Source organism: Podarcis vaucheri (assembly GCF_965113315.1).
Source record: "Podarcis vaucheri genome assembly, chromosome: 6".
Classification (NCBI taxonomy): Eukaryota; Metazoa; Chordata; class Lepidosauria; order Squamata; family Lacertidae; genus Podarcis; species Podarcis vaucheri.
Window position 1 is genome coordinate 43,972,282 of NC_138764.1, and position 19,359 is coordinate 43,991,640.

A 19,359-nucleotide genomic window follows, 5' to 3' on the forward strand; every position below is an offset into this window, starting at 1 on the left:
TATCATTGTTGTTGAAAAGCAATTTCTGCTTATCCCATCGGCTTCCAGGCATGGGCATATGGCTAGGCCCATGGGAAGGAAAACTCCTGAATTTGCAAACTATAACAGTCAAAGAATATATGCTATTTAAGAAATTTGCTTAGGATCAGGATGCATAGAAAGAGTAGAATGAAGTCAAAACTGGTAGCAGAGCACAAAGAATTCACATTCTCTACATTTAGGCAGACCTGAACTTATAGCTCAGGAAAGTCCCCATCCACTTGGATTTATGGACAACCTCTCTTTGGCCATGGATATGTCATTTCATGGGCACAGCTCCACAGAAAGAGTTTGACCTTGAGTTAGACAAGACTGAAAGGGGATTTGCCTAACTTAAATGGGGACTGCTTTGTTCTAAAACAGGGGAGTTCGTATTTTGAGTTCTTTCTCTTGATCATTCCTGCTTTTGAGCTGAAACACAGAAATGTAGAAAAAGGAGACAGCTGGTACCCAGAAAACAACTTTAGTATTTAGCATTCAGATGGTGCTTTGAGATATCAAAATTGCTTATCAAAATTATTTTCATTTATAAAATGCCTAGTACAGTGGTACCTCGGTTTAAGTACTTAATTTGTTCCGGAGGTCCGTACTTAACCTGAAACTGTACTTAACCTGAAGCACCACTGCTGGAGCACCAATCGCTGCTGGAGCACGATTTCTGTTCTCATCCTGAAGCAAAGTTCTTAACCTGAAGCACTATTTCTGGGTTAGTGGAGTCTGTAACCTGAAGCATATGTATCCCGAGGTACCACTGTATATGCTTGGCATGCTACAGAAATAAAAACATCAGGACTCTGCCTGCAACTGGGAAAGGGAGAAAGGAGGGCAAAAAGTTAAAAAATCAATGAAGTAATCTACCTAAGGATGAAAGTAGCAAATTGTGTGTGTGTGTGTGTAAATATTAACATCAAAAGGGAAGTGCAAGAGATAAAAAGCAGTTTTCAATAATTTATTAAAGACAAGGAATATTTTCCTCAACTGGTATATATATACATTTTATGAAATTAATGAATTGATTAACTAAGTGTGCCTCCTTCATTCAGCACCTATTCACATGTGTTCCTGATCTTCCTGATCCTGAATACAGAATCTTGTCTAGCTAGATTTCTGGTGGGCAGTTGTATCACAGGGGCAACAAAACAGGCAGAGGCAGCAGCCATCTATAACCCCTGGGAAGGAACAGAGTTATCTTGGGCACGGCTATAGAACAGAGCCAAGCAAACACTCCTGCTACCCTCTCCAATGTAGCTTTGTTGCTAGAAGAAAATAAAACTTTGCAGCATATTGGCCTGCACCCTTTTTATGAATGCAAGCACAGTATATTTTTGGGTGGGCATCTGGCACTATAAAATAAGTCTATCTATAAAGCACACTCTCTGCCTGGAGCCTTTCACAGGATAAGTTTTAAAAACAGCTCTTAGTGGAGTAATTTTAAAATCAACTGAAATTAATGATAACCGCTATAAATTATAATACTCCCAAACAGTAATTTGAGTGGCAGCATGAATTCTGCTCAGTCACTAGGAGTAACAAGGAAGTTATTATTTGTTAGCGGAATGACATCAAGGAAGTAGTCAGGTGGATCTCCTCAAAAAGGACATTCCACAGTATTGGGGTAGTGATGGAAAAAGCTAGACTCCTTGCAGTTTCTGATTTTACTTGTGTGAGCAATAGAATATGGAACAGAGCTTCTCCTGAGAACTGAGTTAACAATGGCTGTCATCATGAGCCACCAAGTGCCAAGGTGAACAAAAAAAGTTGCCCAAACTAGAGCATAGGGACACATGCTTTATTTCTAGCAGAACCTCCTTAAGAACACCACATCCTGTCAGCTTAGCTATCTTTTATGCAGATAACTGTCAGTGGCAGAAGTCTGCATTCTGTAATCTGCACCTCCAGCATCTACCACTGGCTATCATAGTTTGTCTTCTCGGTATTAGATACTGCCTATACATTGTGTTTTGTGCATATTTTCCACTCCTATACTGATCATAATATAGTAGGAAATTCCACTTTGTGTAACAAATTACAAAATTAAGGAGCCCAAAGGGTTGCAACAAGCAGCCTTATAAATGGACTAGGTTTGCTTGAATGAAGGTAAGTTCAAAACCAAGTAGCAGCAAGCAAGGCAAACAGTTGGCATGCTACAAAGTTGACCTGATCTACTGATTCCCCCCCGCCACCCGTAGGCATTCCCTCCATAACATGCACAGACATTTCCCCTTACTTTCTAGGAGGAAAAAAGTGAGTGTTATGGTGCAAAAAATACGGTATCTTTTTTAAAATTCACATAAACAGACTATTTGTATTCTCTGATCACTGACGTTTTAACAATAGAGCTCTGGAACTGACCCCTTTCTTATTGATTTGACATTCTCTCCAAGATCTAGCAATTCTGTCCTAGTGCTGAGAGGTTGCCATCTTGGTGCATGGCACGTCTATCTATGGGAAGAGGCATTTGCTCAGCTCTAAGATGCTGGACTATGTAGGCCTTTGGTCTGACCTAAGGACTCTTCTCATGTTCATCATGAACACTGAATGAAAATAATAATGCCTCACTTCAGGACATTATTTAAATCTGATTTCTCCATTCTCTCTTGCATTTAAACAACCATTTCTGGCATCAAATTCTGGCAATTGGACCAGAGGCCAGGTGGGCATGTGCCCCCTCCCTTCAGGTTGATTGGGTAGCCTAGTTCAGCATGAGTAGCCTTGTGATGAAAACTAGTCTGACCATGCATGGCAACTACAGTACATGGAAATGCGTGGATAGAAAAAGGAGCAATAAAGTCAGCTTTGATGCATGGCTGCTCACCAGAGAGGGCTGGTTCCCCACAAGGATGCAGCTGCCATCCCATGAAATCCTAAGTGGCCACTCCATAATTTGCATGCATTTATTTGTTAGGTGTTTTCCTGTTCCAATAAGTAGTACATGAAGCAAGTTACAAAATGGTGCTTCCTACCACAATTAAAACAGGTAAAATAAGTGTGTGTGTGTGTGTGTGTGTGTGTGTAAACAATCCTAACAAAAAGGAAAAGAAGCAGCAACCAAAAAGATTAAATGTCCAACAATTCAGACACTAGGAAAATCCTTTGAGAATGTAAATGCTGTATTTTCATAGGAGGAAGGAAAAGAGTGAAATGAGCTGGTAAGTCTCTCCAAGCAAAGGATTCTACTGATGAAGCTCTTCTCTGTGCCCAAACTGTTCTCACTTTAGGGAAAGATGGCATATGAAAGAGACTTCAATCAGAGGGAAGCGGTGATATAGCGAAGACATTCTGTAATGTCTGCAGGGCCCAAGATGTTTGGGAAAGGGCTGTAACCAGCACTTTGAAGCCATCCAATAGTCACAGCCAAGAGGATCTCCCACGTCACTGCCTGGGTTTAAGAAGTACCTATGGCAGTTCACTTACATTCAGCACTGCAGACTCTGATTAATCGACATTTTGGCTCCCATTCTTGCTTTCTTTTTAAAAGCTTTACTACATCACAAATATCAAATCAGCCTAGTCATTTGTTTTTCCAGAGGCAGCACCATGGCTACGTCTTCCCTGATCACAGGAAACAAGGCTAACACTGCACTGACTAGCTGGGAACAGACAGTGCTGTGCTATGTTGAATTGCAATCTACTCTTCTCCCTGTCCTGGTTTTAAAGGCTGGGAAAACTATGCCGGGGGGGGCGATGGTAGGGGAGAGATTACAAGACTGGCAGCTGCCATCACACAATGCTTCATTTCATTCATCAGGGAAAGGTCTTGTCAGCAAGGAGGTTAATATGAACTTGTTCTATGCAAGCGTTATTAAGCACCTTTCTGAACAAGAAAGATACGGTCCTTAAAGTGCTCTTTTCTTCCAGGCTTAGCAAAAAATGGAAAATCTACTGGATGCCGGAGTGCTTGGGGTTGCTTTTATTAAGATAGAAAGGATCTTCCTTCCGATATTGTTACCACAGAGTTAGAAATACTCCTTCTAGGCAATAGGCAATGAAAAGAAAGGAGTGATAACATAGGGAGGGTGAATACTCAACACCCCAATAAATCCACCAAGGACTGACATACCCAAATCCAGGGTGACAACCTCCTCAGTTGCAATAGGAAGTTGAATAACCAGGTAAAAACAAACCCTGCCATGTAGTGCTGCCCCCACCCTGTTAGAACCCCAACCTGAACTAGGGAAACTTTAGGCTGTTTCTGGATGCCATGGGCCAGCCTTGAACCAGCAAGCTGTACCCCGGCATGCATAGGTGTTGCAATCCACAATCTTCATGACAGTGGGGGCCATTAGAAAAATGACAAACTATTTTTACACAAAAAGGCCTGGATACAGGAATGCAGATATTGCTTAGCGCCCATCAGGGCCTAGGGGCATCCTTCCCAGCATTAGAAGGCATCCATGTTGGTTGACAATGAATTTCTGCACAGTCATCGTGACCCTGGTGCCCTCTTGCATCTGACACTCACAGATGGCAAGATAAAAATAATTAATGCAAACCTTCCCCTCAGTGAATACCGCACCCAGAATTGTGAGTTTAAAACCATTTTAAAATGTGAAAGGGGGTCGTCTTTATACGTGGTAATCAGATATGTTTTACTTAGAGTAGACCAACTCTGTGGTTCTGGGCATCATGCAGTGGCACTGGACCAGGGCTATGTGGCATGTGATGCTCAGAAATTAGTGTGGCATTTGCCGTAAGTATATCTGACAAACAACTGGGGTGGCGGAACGGATTTACAACATAATTTTATGTGGGAAGGGGTGGAACTGGTGGATTAACTGCCTCTCCCAAAGCTCTGCCAACTTCTGCTGGCCAGGGCAGGAGAGGACTAAATGTATTCCTCCCCTTAGATAGGGGGTAGAATTAGTTACACAAGCATATGAAGAGGGAGACTATTCTGGGGCTTCTCTGAGGAACGAAAGGGCTTAGATCTGAAGTAGCTTTTATGCTTCTTGTTGTTTCTAAATGGATATTTTCTTTGTTTATAAAAATAATATTATCTGTCATTAAGTAGTGTTAGTTTACAAATAATGATTTTTTACAGCCACCATGGGCCTAATCATAATTATCGTTGCTCTTTTTTATTATTCTTACATAGTCTTTTCCAGATAAATCACCACAGACTAAAGGCTTTATCTCAAGTCTAAGGAGCCATCTTCCTGAAGATAATAGGAACTGGCAGTTACTGACCATAGCTTGTAGCAGTGTGAACTGTAAAAGAAAAAGGACTGAGAAATCTTGGAAAGAAGCTAGATGAGAGCTTCATCTATAATGCTCAGTTTGTAGTTTTAAAAGACCACCAGAAAAGCCAGAAGTGTCTCTAAAACTTCAGTCCTATAAATTCTTGCCTGGGAGTAAGCACAGCTGAGTTCTCAGGCTACTTGTGCCGTATGTAAACCGTAAAGGGGACAGTCGGGTGAGTCTGAAAACCATTGGCAACAGTTCGTTTGTTGCTTATTTTATCTTTCTTCACACTGCTGTCAGTAAGATGGGTTTTTCCTGCTTCTGCTACAGGAATATCAGAGTGTTTCCATAGCCACGGACACTAGGTTAATCTTTGGGATATGGACACAAAGTTCACAGAGCAGAAAAATAAATAAAATATCAAACACAACCAGGGCTGGTCCTACCATTAGGCAAAGTGAGGTGACTACCTCAGGTGGCAGATGGTGGTGGAAGCAGCCCCTTGGCTGTTCCTTCTGAGCCATTCTCTTTTGTTGGAGGACAGAGCTGTATATGCTGTACAGCATGTCCTTGCACCCCCTAAACTAGCATGCTACCTCAGTTGTTGTGGAGTACACCATCCCATCATTAGTGATGAACTGAGATTCTATTGCTTCTCTTAAGTGGAATGGGGAAGGGAACTGCCATTTTGTCCTTTGCCTTAGGCAGCAACACTCTGGCCACCAACCCCCTCAAATACACAACTTACGCTCATTCCTATTAGAGGGTGAACCAATATCTTCTTTCCTTTCCTCATTACCCTGAAGCGCAGCTATCTTGACTGTGTGTGGTGTATCATCATCCAATTCCTGCACCACAGCCTTTGTATACAGGGAACATATAGCATGGGCCATTGATTTAAGCTAGAGTTTCAGAGAGTAAGGGGACGATTTTAAGTCCTTACCCATCTTCCACTACACTATCCTGGAAGCATGATAAGAAGGTCCTCCCTTCTTTATCCATGACACTAAACACCTCTTTAAGCAACACCATAGCAACCATGTTGTAGGAAGTGATGCTTGAGAAGTCCATTATGACCGGTTGGGGTTGACACCAATCAACAAACACACAGTAAGCAAGCCAAATGAGGAAGTAAAGCTTCCTCATTTGGCTTGCTTTGGAAGCCAGTAAGAGCCTGCTCTGGTCTTCCAGGGAACCAGGCAGGGTCAGCCATCAAGGGTCACCACAGCAGTGTCCCTAATTTCCTAATTTCCAGGATGTCCCTTAGGATGTTTCCTTAGGATGTCCCTATTTTCATTGGAGAAATGTTGGGGGCATGGAGTTATCAAACCCCCAAGAGGTCTGAAGACAATCCTGTATAGGGAGGTTTTTAAAAAATGTTTAATGATTTATTATGTTTTTATATATGCTGGAAGCTGCCGAGAGTGGCTGGGGCAACCCAGTAAGATGTGTGGGGTATAAATGGTAAAATTATCATTATGGAATGAGACATCCCTGTTTTCATTAAAGAAATGTTGGCGGGTATGGCATAGGCACCCCCCACAAGGGACCTGATGATAAGAGCTCCCTGGAGCTGCTGCAGTGAGAAAGAGACTCATGGTGTTGAAAGGACTATGGGAGTTCTTGCCCAAGGGCTCTCCTAAACCTGGAGCCAACAAGGATTACAGACAAAGAGAAGCTTGATTCCAAACATCCTCTGAGCAATTCTAGTTTGGTCTTAGCAAGTAGGAAAATATTGACCTCTGCTCTAGACTTGCCTATCTTCTGAGGCCCAGTTAGATACTTGCTTAGTAATAGAATGCGCAGAATCAAATCTCGCCATGGTCCACTGGAGAAGCAGAGCAGACTCCATTCTACTGGCTGCCAATACAAGCAACCATGGCTGGAAAACACTTCCAGCATTCGCCTTACCTTGTGCACTCCTCATGACCCCAGAGGCCAATACAGGCAGAAGGAGACTTCTTAATGATAAAACATGGCAAAATGATTATTCAAGAGATAAAATGTGAATTGCCCCAAGAATCTGCAGTAAACGACCAAAATAAATGAACGAATGAGGGCACATATTTCCTGCTTGATGCAGCACAACACCAGAACACAGGGAGAGAAAGCACAAACCAGCTTACTCAACAGCATATCAGGTAAAAGAACAAAAATCTCTACAGACCCACTTTAATTTGCGTGGACAGGCGGAGTCCCCAGATCCTGCACGGTCCCCCCGTCATGTGAATAACGACTCAAGACAACGTGCTATGGGATTAAATTGGCCACAACTTTATTAAATTTCAAATGTGGGTAGACCTTGGCTCAGGCATTGGGCGTTCTCCCTCCCCGGTCCCCAGCCGGGGACCTAGGGAGCATCAGGGTTATCCAGTGTGTGTGTGGGGGATGGGCCGGCTCTGGAGAACATATGTTCAAGCAGAGATGGCCGCCCCCGTAACGCCGCCGCCGCAGGAGGGAGCAATGACGACCTTTCGGTGTACGGCCAAAGCCTCCCTTCAGAAAACCCCTTTAACGGGGAACCCTGGTATCGCCGCCGCAAGAGGAAGATGGACAAAAGGATTCCGCCCAAGGCCTGATACCGCCAAAGTTGTGACGTTTTGCTACGGGAAAGGCGAAACCTGCCAATGCAGGGAAATTCCTTTCTGGCCCTTTAACAGCGACCTTATCGTAGCAGCGCCCGCATACCTGTGAAGAAAAGTTAACCTGCAAAACCTGTGAAGAAAAGTTAACCTGCAAAATAAGACCTTAACTGGGGGTGGGTAGGGTGGGAGAAGCTCTGGAGCCAAGTGTGGATTCCTAGGTAAGATCCTGCCTCTATTGTGTGGGCAGGTAATCCCTCCCCTACCTGGCCTGGTCTCCTTGGCAACGCTTCCCCCAGGTGGGATTGGACAACTGACTGAGGTAGGTGGAGACCTCCAGGTATCCCACCTGAGGGAAGGCAAAGCCAAGCCTATGCTGTTGGAGCCGCTCCAGATCTAGGGGCTGCACGCGTCCACGCAAAGGGCGCCCCCCATTTCAAGCGGGGAGCGGTCATTCTATAGCAATGTACATGGTGCTTTACAGTATCCCCAATTGGGGAGACAGCTGAAGACAGAGAAGGGGAAATAAGAAGAAGAGTAAGTACAAATGAAGTTCCTTAAACTGAAGCTTAGAGACAGTATTGGAGGACTAAGAGGGTTCAGCCAAAAGCTCCAGGGAAGGGATCTGAAAGGAAGGAAGTAGTGGGTGGGGGAAGAGAGAGAGCAGGCACTCTGAAACTAGTTTGGGGGAAGCGACCAGGAATCAAAGTAACTGAGGGAGGATTAGGTAAAGGTAAAGGGACCCCTGATCATTAGGTCCAGTCATGGCTGACTCTGGGGCTGCGGCGCTCATATCGCTTTATTGGCCGAGGGCGCCGGCGTACCTCTGCCGGGTCATGTGACCAGCATGACTAAGCAGCTTCTGGCGAACCAAAGCAGCGCACAGAAACGCTGTTTACCTTCCCGCTGGAGCGGTACCTATTTATCTACTTGCACTTTGATGTGCTTTCGAACTGCTAGGTTGGCAGGAGCAACGAAATTAAAAGACACTGGCATAACCTTCCTAGCGTGTGAAATGAGTGCAGTTGTGCGGTAGTTGGAGCATTCTTTGGCACTGCCCTTCTTTGGGATTGGGATGTAGACTGATCTTCTCCAATCCTCCGGCCACTGCTGAGTTCTCCAAACTTGCTGGCATATTTAGTGTAGCACCTTAACAACATCATTATTAGGGGATGATTAGCTGCTTGTGCTTAAAATGGTGCCCCTTCAGAGTTTGTCCGGCCCCACAAACCTCTGTGTGTGACAGAGCTCCTCAGACATGTCTGCTCTAGTCACTGTTAGAGTCCGACAGTGGCTGTTTGCGGAAACGCCTCCAACAAAGAAGTTCCTTAACGGAAACACGTCTCCTGGACTCACGACGTGACAGCTTCCGACGAAGCATGGGTCTCCCTGCAATTGCTTCTGACACCTCCCCACTATTTTCACTGGACGTGTCTCTCACCCCTTTCTCCCCCCTGCTTCCTGCCTGCGCTGCTGCATCTCTCTCAGTATCCCTGAGATCCTCCTCCAGAGACCCCGCGCTCCCCCTGCTGGTCCCTGCTTTGGCTGTTGAGTCTCTCCCAGTCTCTGGGAGCCCTATCACCTCCTTTCCCTCTGAGGTCAGTTCCCTGACATCCACCTCCCCTCCAGGGCCCCCTTCCCCCCCGCCCCCTCCCTCTCCTCTGGGCGGTGAGGAGCTGAAACCCCGAAACGAATCCTCTTCATCTTCCGACGTCTCGAACATCTCCCTCCATCGGTCTTTGTTCCGACTCGCTGAATCCTCCTCCACCTCGGAATCAGAGAACCCCTCCAACTCCTCTTCTTCGTCTGTGGTGGCGAAGTATTCCCTCCGGAACCTCGCCACTGGCTGGGGTTTTCGAGGGAATCTCTGATGAAAAGTTTCAATTAGAACCTCGTCATCTACATCCTCTGCCCTGACCCAGGTGTTTTCCGACTCCGGTTCCCCTTCCCACATTACCAAATACTCTACTTGCTCTCCTTTCCACCTGGAATCTAGGATCTCCGCTGCATGGTAGCTGTGTTCTTTTTCCTCCATCGCTGGTCCCCTATTGACCCTCCCCTCTCTGTCCCCTATATACGGTGACAGCAACGATCTGTGGAACACTGGGTGCAACTTCATGTGGTTCGGTAACCGGAGTCTGAAAGCCACTGGGTTGACCTGTTGCGTGACTTCAAATGGGCCCAGTCTTTTGGGTCTTAACTTCTTACAACCTCCTTTAAATGGTAAGCCTTGGGTGGACAGCCACACCTGGTCTCCCACCCTAAGGCTTTCCCCTTCCCTTCTGGTTTTGTCTGCCTGCCTCTTATATTCCTCCTTCGCCCGGTTTAAATTAAGTTGGAGTTGGCGATGGATCGCTTCCATTTCTTCAACGAACTGTTCTGCTGCTGGAACGCTCCAGTTCTCCCCCTCCCCCCCTGGGAAGGCTCGGGGATGACACCCGTGATTGGCCAAAAAAGGGCTCATTCCCGTGGACACGTTCTCTGCATTGTTGTAAGCAAATTCTGCCAACGCCAGCTTCTCCACCCAATCATTCTCTCTGTCATTAACATAACACCTCAAATATTGCTGGAGGACACCATTAGCTCTTTCCGCCTGCCCGTTGGTTTCTGGATGACGGGCAGTAGAGAAATTAACCTCTACATGCAGTAAGCTCATGAGCTTCCTCCAGAACCTGGAAGTAAATTGTTTCCCTCGGTCCGAAACCACCCTCAAGGGGGCGCCATGCAACCTAAACACATTTTCCACAAACAATTTGGCGGTTTCTTCTGCTGTGACCGCATGTGAGCAGGCTATAAAGTGTGCCATCTTGGTTAACAGATCTACCACCACCATAATGGCTGTTTTCCCTTTGGACCTGGGCAGATCAGTCATAAAATCTATTGCCACTGCCTCCCACGGTCTTTCCGGCGTGGGTAGTGGTTCTAATAAACCTGCCGGTGCCCGCCTCTCCCCCTTGGCTCGTTGGCAACGGTCACACCCTCTCACATATTCACGCACATCTTCCCTGACCTTGGGCCACCAGAATTCCCTGGTAACCAGCCACATGGTTTTGTGTTGCCCAAAATGCCCTGCTGTGGGGTTATCGTGCAGTTGCTTAAGTACCTTTTCCCTCAATTCCCCTTCAGGTATGTATAACGCTCCCTTGTAGTACAACGCCCCATTTCTCTCCTCAAAACCCCCGGGTTTGTCTCCCTCCCTCCTAAGACTCCTGAGTTTGTCCTGGGCGTATACATCCTGCCCCGTTCCCTCTACCAGTTCCCTTTGCCCCACCAATGCCGCCCCACACACCCAGCGGTCCTCGGGAATGACATGGGTCTCTTCGGGTACACCCTCTCCCTCCAAATATTCAGGTTTGCGTGAGAGAGCGTCCGCCCTAACGTTCTCCGGGCCTGGTACGTAACAAATCTCAAAGTTAAATTTGGAGAACTCCTGGGCCCATCTCAACTGCCGTTGGTTGAGCACTCGCGCAGTTCTCCAATACTCTAGATTCTTATGGTCCGTGCACACTTGCACCTTCTGTTGTGCACCAATTAGTAGGTGCCTCCATCTCCGGAAGGCCTCATAAATTGCAAGAAGTTCCCGGTCGTACACCGTGTAGTTCCTCTCAGACTTGTTCAGCTTCCGCGAAAAGAAGGCACACGGTCGCCACTCCGACCCCTCCTTCCCCGGCTGCAGAAGAAGCACCGCCCCTATGGCTCGGTCCGACGCGTCTGTTTCGACCCTCAGCTTTTTTTGTAAATCCACATGTAGAAGTTGTTCGCCAGAGGCGAAGGCCCTTTTCAGTTCCTCAAACGCTCGCTCCGCCTCCCCCGTCCAAACAAACTTCTTTTTGCTGCTGAGACAGTCCGTGATGGGCGCCGTCAGGTGGGCGAAGTTGCGGATGAACTTACGATAAAAGTTTCCAAACCCTAGGAACCTCTGCACATCCTTCTTGGTCTTGGGTGTTTTCCATTCCAGCACCGCTTGAACCTTGCCGGGGTCCATGGCCAACCCTTTGTCTGACAAGCGGTACCCCAGGAATTCCACCTCCTTGGTATGAAACTGACACTTCTCCAGTTTCACCCACAGTCGGTTGGCTTGCAGCCTGCTCAACACTTCTCTGACGTCTCTCACATGTTGCTCCTCATTCTCCGAATACACCAACACGTCATCTAAGAAGGCCACGCAATTCTTGTAGAGCAAAGGCCCCAGTACGTGGTTCATGAAAGCTTGAAAACACGCGGAGCCTGTTTGTAATCCAAAAGGCATAACTAAGTATTCAAATGCCCCCAAAGGGGTGAACATGGTGGTCTTCCATTCATCCCCTTTCCTTATACGTATCAGGTTGTACGCCCCCCTTAGGTCCAGCTTTGTAAAAATCTTTCCCTTCCGCACCCTGGTCAAAATATCATCAATCCTGGGCATAGGAAAAGCCGCCGGCTCTGTCACTGCATTTAGGGCCCGAAAGTCACATACCAGCCTCGGCTTGTCCGTGTTTTTTTTGTCCACAAAAAACACTGGGCTACCCCCCGCTGCCTTGGACTCTCTGATGAAGCCCCTCTTCAGGTTCTTGTCAATGAACGCTCGCAACTCCTGCATTTCCCTGTCTGACATGGCATACAACTTGCCTACAGGAAGCTGTGCTCCAGGGAGTAAATTGATCTGGCAATCAAAGGGTCTATGCGGAGGTAGTTGGTCAGCTTCCTTCTCGCTGAACACGTCGCTGAGATCAGCATACTGTGGTGGCACCTTCCCCTTCTCCACTACTTCAGTCCCTGCCAGGGTGGCTTGGGCGCCTGCTGACCCCTTTTCCCCCCTGCAGTGTTCTAAGCAATGTGCGGAACCGAAGGAAACCACTCTTTGATGCCAGCCCACCAGCGGATCATGTAGGGCTAGCCAGCTCATTCCCAAAATAATGGGAGCACCTCCCAAGGTGGCCACATTAAACGCTATCAGTTCTGTGTGCCTTGCCACCCTCATTATCATTGGGATGGTCTGCAAGCTGACTCCTCCTCCCAACAGTTCCCTGCCATCGATCGTGGTCACCTGCAGGGGGTTGCTTAAAGGGATAGTCTGTATCTGGTGTTCAGCAGCAAACTCCTTGCTCATAAAATTGCAGGAGCTGCCTGAGTCCAACAGTGCCTTTATTTTTAGGGGGTGTCCATTTTGCAGCTCTAGCGACACTTCAATCACTAGAGCCGGTCGAGGAGCTTCTGGCACTGGCACTTGGGGAAGGGGCACTTTCACTGCTCTTTGGCCTGGCTGCAGTGCCCTGATGGCAACCAGGCGTTGGCTTTTACCTGCTCCGTTTCTCCCTGCTCTTCCCCCTCAACAGTTCCCACCATCCCTTGCCATTCCTTCCTCTGGGGGCAGACTCTGGCAAAGTGGCCTGGCTGTTGGCAGAGATAGCATTTCCGGGCTCCCTTTCCCTCCTTCTTCGCCCCCTCACTGGGCTTTGAAACTGCGCGCGCGCGGGCTGTTCCGATTTCCATCGGCTCTGCCGGCGGAAAAGCTGGCTCAGGAATGTCTGGAATGCGTAACTCCTTCCAACGTTCCCCTCTCCCTTCCCGCCTCTCCAAGGCTCTTGCCTCCTGGCGCGCTCCAATGGTCAGCGCAGATTTGGTCAGCTGATCCATAGACACCGCCCTGGGGCTCCTGGCCAGCTCGTCTTTCACAGCTGAAGAAAGACCTTCTTCAAATAGCATCTGAATGGGTGCTGCCGATAAATCCCACCCCAATCTGTGAATCAGCATGGTAAATTCAGTCCAGTACTCACGGACAGATCTGCTTCCCTGCTTGCAAGCCATTAACTGTCTGCGCACCGCCCCTTCCTCAACGTCGCTGGAAAACATGATATCCATTGCACGAAAAAATTTCATAGTGTCCTTTAGGATATCGTTGTGCGTTGCCATCAGGGGTCGAACCCAGTCTCGCGCGCCCTTCTCAAGATGCCCAATTACAAAAGCAACTCGAGATTCCTCATCAGGGAACTCATCAAACTGGACATTCAGGGCATATTGCATTTCAGTCCTAAAGGCATGGTAATCCTTGGGGTCCCCCCCAAACTTCTGCACCAATCCTGGTACCTTTCTGGGGAACTGAGTGGTTCTCCCCTTCTTGTCTGCATCTTGAGCCCTCCTCTCCTCGAGCCTCGCCGTCTGCAGCGCCAGTTGGACCTCCAATGCTCGGCATCTTTCTTCCAAGCTTGGATCAGCTCCTCCCCCTGCTCCGGCTGGGTCGCTCATGATGCTTTCTCCTGCACAGGCAGCGTACAGAGACTGTCGGACTGCTATTAGGGGATGATTAGCTGCTTGTGCTTAAAATGGTGCCCCTTCAGAGTTTGTCCGGCCCCACAAACCTCTGTGTGTGACAGAGCTCCTCAGACATGTCTGCTCTAGTCACTGTTAGAGTCCGACAGTGGCTGTTTGCGGAAACGCCTCCAACAAAGAAGTTCCTTAACGGAAACACGTCTCCTGGACTCACGACGTGACAGCTTCCGACGAAGCATGGGTCTCCCTGCAATTGCTTCTGACACCTCCCCACTATTTTCACTGGACGTGTCTCTCACCCCTTTCTCCCCCCTGCTTCCTGCCTGCGCTGCTGCATCTCTCTCAGTATCCCTGAGATCCTCCTCCAGAGACCCCGCGCTCCCCCTGCTGGTCCCTGCTTTGGCTGTTGAGTCTCTCCCAGTCTCTGGGAGCCCTATCACCTCCTTTCCCTCTGAGGTCAGTTCCCTGACAATCATCTTTTAAAATTTTAAATAGTTCAGCTGGAATATCATCACTTCCACTGGCTTTGTTATTAGCAATGCTTTCTAAGGCCCATTTGACTTCACTCTCCAGAATGTCTGGCTCAAGGCCAGCAACCACACTACCTGGGGTGTACAAGACCTCCATATCTTTCCGGTATACAGTGGTACCCCGCAAGACGAACGCCTCACGAGACGAAAAACTCGCAAAACGAAAGGTTTTTTCTTTTTCGAGTTGCCTCGCAAGACGAATTTCCCTATGGGCTTGCTTCGCAAAACGAAGCTTGCCCCGGCGACAGCGGGTCTTCTCTTTTGAAGCAAGGGGCTGCGGGGAGATCGCTTCTCCCCACCGCCCCTTGCTTCAAAAGAGGTCCGGGGGCAGCGGGAAGCGACGCGCTTCTTCCCCGCTTCCCCCGGACGTCTTTTGCAGCAAGGGGCTGCAGGGAGATCGCTATCTCCCCGCAGCCCCTTGCTTCAAAAGAGGTCCGGGGGCAGCGGGAAGCGACACGCTTCTTCCCCACTTCCCCCGGACGTCTTTTGCAGCAAGGGGCTGCAGGGAGATCGTCTTTTGCAGCAAGGGGCTGCAGGGAGATGGCGGAGAGGTCCGCGAAGCCTGGGCGCGCTGATGTCAGCGCGCGCAGGCTTCGGCATGGCGGCAACCCTCCGCCAGCAGCGGCAGCGCTGCCGCTGCTGGCGGAGAGGTCCGCGAAGCCTGGGAGCGCTGATGTCGGCATGCCGGCAACCCTCTGCCAGCAGCGGCAGCGCTGCCGCTGCTGGCGAAAAGGTCCGCGAAGCCTTGGCCGGACAGCTTTTGAAGGCAGGCGGGGGGGAGCAAAGACTTTCGCCCCCGCCAGCCTTCAGAAGAGGTCCAGGACCTCTTCTGAAGGCTGGCGGGGGGCAAAGGTCTTTGTCCCCCCTGCCTGCCTTCCCAGGGGCTTTTAAATCGCCCCGGACAGCGGAGAAGTGCTCCGCTGTCCCTGGGCGATTTTAAAATGCCGCCCGCCAGCATTTTAAGATCGCCCCGGACAGCGGAGAAGTCCTCCGCTGTCCCGGGGTTTTTTAAAATGCTGGGGGTGGGAAGAAAAGCCCTTGTCCCCCCCCCCCAGCCTTCAGAAGAGGTCCAGGGACAGACTGTCACCGGACCTGGTATGAAGGCGGTTTCCCTAGGAACGCATTAATTGATTTTCAATGCATTCCTATGGGAAACCGTGCATCGCAAGACGAAAAAACCGCAAGACGAAGAGACTTGCGGAACGAATTAATTTCGTCTTGCGAGGCACCACTGTACCGTATTTTTCTCTCTATAACACACACTAGACCATAACACGCACGTAGTTTTTAGAGGAGGAAAACAAGAAAAAAATATTCTAAACGAAACAGTGTTTGTATGATTTTTGTGGTTCATGCTGTGGCCACAGACATGTGATCTGACGGTGAGTTTGGGATAGCCCAATGCAAAAATCCTGAGGATCCATGTGGATCCATGCTAAAGTCGCCCTAAAGTCGCAGGAGCACTGGGGGAGTAAACGGGAAGCAAGAGGAGAATGATGCCTCACACACACACAGACACACACACACACAGAGTATCAATCCTAAAGTTGCAGGAGAGCGCAGGGGCGCTGGGAGAGTGAACGGGAAGCAGGAGGAGGAGAACGATAGCTCAAGCGCGCACACACACAGCCCCTACAGTGGCTAATCCAAAATCGGACAGCAAAAAATTGCAGGCAGGGACAGAGAGCAGGGGTTGTTTTAAAGCAGCCAACCCCGCTCTGCTTCTTTCCCTCCTCCCGGCTCGGCTCATGACAGGAGCTGCTTACACCTGCTTTGCAGTTTCAAAGCGAGCCACGGACTGCTCACAACTGGAGCAGATTCGCCCGCCATCCCTAGGCATTCACTCCATAACATGCACAGACATTTCCCCTTACTTTCTAGGAGGAAAAAACTGTGTGTTATGGAGCGAAAATTACGGTAATTCCTCTGTGTATTCTTGCCACCTCTTCTTGATGTCTTCTGCTTCTGTTAGGTCCTTTCCACTTTTGTCCTTTATGATGGCAATCTTTGTACAAAATGTTCCTTTTATATCTCTAATTTTCTTGAACAGATCTCTGGTTTTTCCCATTCTGTTGTTTTCCTCTATTTCTTTGCCTTGTTCGTTTAAGAAGGACGAGCTTGTCTCTCCTTGCTATTTTTTGGAAATCTGCATTAAATTTCCTGTATCTTTCACTATCACCCTCACATTTTGCTCGCCTTCTCTCCCCCGCTATTTGTAAGGCCTCATTGGACAGCCACTTTGCTTTCTTGCATTTCCTTTTCATCGGGATGGTTTTCGTTGCTGCCTCCTGTATAATGTTACAATAGGGTTACCAGACGTCCCCGGTTTCCGGGGACAGTCCCCGGATTTGCAAATCTGTCCCCAGATAAATTCCATCCCCATAATGGGGACAAATCTGTCCCCGGTAAACGTGGCAGCGGCAGTCTTAGCAGTTGGCTCTGGCTGGCTTCAGGAGCTGCTCACTGCTGTGGCGCCCACCATTTTTCCTGTACCACGGCAGTGAGCAACAAGCAGCTCCTGAAGCCAGCCAGAGCCAACTGCACTACCAAGCTGGCCTCTCCTGGGCAACAGCCGCACACCTGTGACCCCCGAGCCTCCCCTGATCTGTCAAAACAAAGGGGGAAGGGGGAAGGAGATCGGGGAAGGCTTGGGAGTCATGGGCAGGCGGCGTGCTGTTGCCCAGTTTTTTAAAAATACTCTGCGCATTTATGTTTCACAGGGTGCAAAAGAAGGCCTTTGCACCTTTATACAATATGCATGTGTGCTTGGGCCGAGGGTCTTTTGCCTCACTATCCCCACTACTGACTCCCTGTTGCTACTCAGCTTCAAAAAAATAAAATAAAAAGTGTTCCCGGATTCATTAAAAAAAATCTGGTAACCATATGTTACGAGCCTCTATCCATAGTTCTTGAGGCATTCTGTCCACGAAATCTAAATCCAACAACATATGGATGACCAAAGGCTCCTTATATCCCTGCACAGTATGAAGCAACTATTTCTGCCACACTTAGTGCAAACAGAATATTTTTCTCCCAAGACAAATTGCAAAGCAGGAGTATGGTTTTTGTTGGGACTCTGACAGCAGGACGACCCCTCACCCCTCTACCCACGTACCATGGTCCCAATCCAGATGAGGCTCAGCATGATAATGGTTCTTAAAACTTCACTTTGTAATCTGGCTCTTTTTCTGTACACTGTGAAGCATAATTAAACATGTGAGTGGGGTCAGCCATCTTTTTTTATTTCCTACAATGCCCACTGGAATGCTGCTGTGTCATGACATATAGGTAAGTACGCTGGCTGCAATGGATTGAATTCCACCCACTCCTTCACAGTAGCAGAAACACTTTGGCCTAGTTGCAGTTTTAACTGTCTCCTGGACTCCTTATATAGATACAAGAAAACAGATTTGCATAAACATCTTCACGCATGACCTATAATTTAACCTCATTTTCCCTCTCACAACAATGGGTTTGCATCCCAGTCTTCCTGGACATCAAGACATAGGTAGGTTGTTCCCTGCCCCCCCCCCTAAATACTTGAGCTTTGCTTAGAGATGTTCAGGTGAATATGTACAACTCGGTATGAAAGAAAAAAAACCCTTTTTAACTATGTTAAATAACCAGAAGGTTATTTTAAAAGTTCAATTCACTGTGCCTGGTTTTATAACACAGAAGAGTTAGCCAGTGAAATGGGTGGTATATAAATTTAATAAATAATACTAAATAATATCTTGGGTGAAGAATGTTGGAATAAATACAGGATAAGCTGGTAAAGGGATACTCAACTCTTTCACGCACCACTACAAGTGTGTACTGAGTAAATGCAAGAAGCATCACTTCTGTATTTGACTGTGGATATTTGGTTTTTTGCAGGTGTGGAGAACCTTTGGCCTTCCAGTTGTTTCTGGACTACAGTTCCCATCATCTATGACAGTCGGCCAAGCTGGTTGGGGCTGATTTGAGCTGCGGTCTAACAGTACCTAGGTCAAAGGTTCCCCACCTCTGGTGTACTGCTCACCAGCAAATCATTAATCTCCTATATAATGTGCACTCTCAAGTACTAAGATAATTGTAGTGAAATACTAGAACTATTGACCCAGCTTAGCCAAAGTGAAGAGAGCAGTTAAATCAAACTAGTATTAACTGAAGATGCTTATCCATAGGCTTGATTCTCTCACCAAAATAAATGGGATGTATAGGTGCTCAACTTTAGTTGGACTGCTCTCATTATTTCCAGAAGGAATACAACAAACACTATAGCTGTATGCAGGTATTAGCCCCATACACAACTAACACAGTATGGGGAGAGTGGAAACCCACTCCCATTGCCCTGCCATTCCAGGGTTTCACACTTTGCGGGGAAGTTCTAAACAGGGGAGCACCAGAATACAGCATATTAGTACTGAACACCCAAATAAGAAACAAGAGGTTATGAGGTAAGGTATATTAAATGGAAAATAATTTAGCACACACATGCTTGGAGGGTGGATGGGTGATAATATCAAAATTTTAGTTCCAAGTACACAATAGTAAACAGGGATTCATAAAAATTAAAACACTTCTAAAAATGATACAAGAAGCACATTAGCTCAAACTGATTAACATCTGGAAGTCTATTTCCCCCCCTACATGTATTTGACTGAACATACGTTTGGCTATGTGCCATATACAGCTGGACAAGACACATAGGTTTTCCCCACAGACTAAAAGACTAGTTTTGAGCAAACAATAAATACAGCTTAGAATAAGCCACCACAGAGGTGGATAGTCTTGCT

The 19,359-nt window shown here is 47.7% G+C and overlaps 1 protein-coding gene and 1 long non-coding RNA gene across 22 annotated transcripts in view; one reads left to right on the forward strand and one right to left on the reverse strand.

The window, feature by feature from the left end:
• The window catches only part of SGIP1 (SH3GL interacting endocytic adaptor 1), a 151,277-nt gene that overhangs the window by 99,137 nt on the left and 32,781 nt on the right, over positions 1-19,359 (reverse strand). For 13 of the 20 annotated variants that reach the window (XM_082227572.1, XM_082227573.1, XM_082227571.1 and 10 more), the window contains exon 1: positions 5,969-6,128. The exons of 5 other annotated variants lie outside the window; for them this stretch is intronic. In XM_082227572.1, coding sequence (XP_082083698.1) covers positions 5,969-6,113 — 145 coding nt within the window. In that variant the 5' untranslated portion in view covers positions 6,114-6,128. Of the gene's footprint in view, positions 1-5,968; positions 6,129-6,163; positions 6,251-19,359 lie in introns of those variants that run through there. 2 more of the 20 variants (XM_082227566.1, XM_082227564.1) reach the window with 1 other exon arrangement.
• On the forward strand, positions 6,760-18,796 carry LOC309534677. Of its 2 annotated transcripts, none has more exons than XR_014220831.1 (2): positions 6,760-7,361; positions 18,458-18,796. It is a non-coding gene; the product is annotated as an uncharacterized lncRNA (long non-coding RNA). The 2 variants fall into 2 exon arrangements; XR_014220832.1 differs by lacking the exon at positions 6,760-7,361 and adding an exon at positions 17,030-18,089.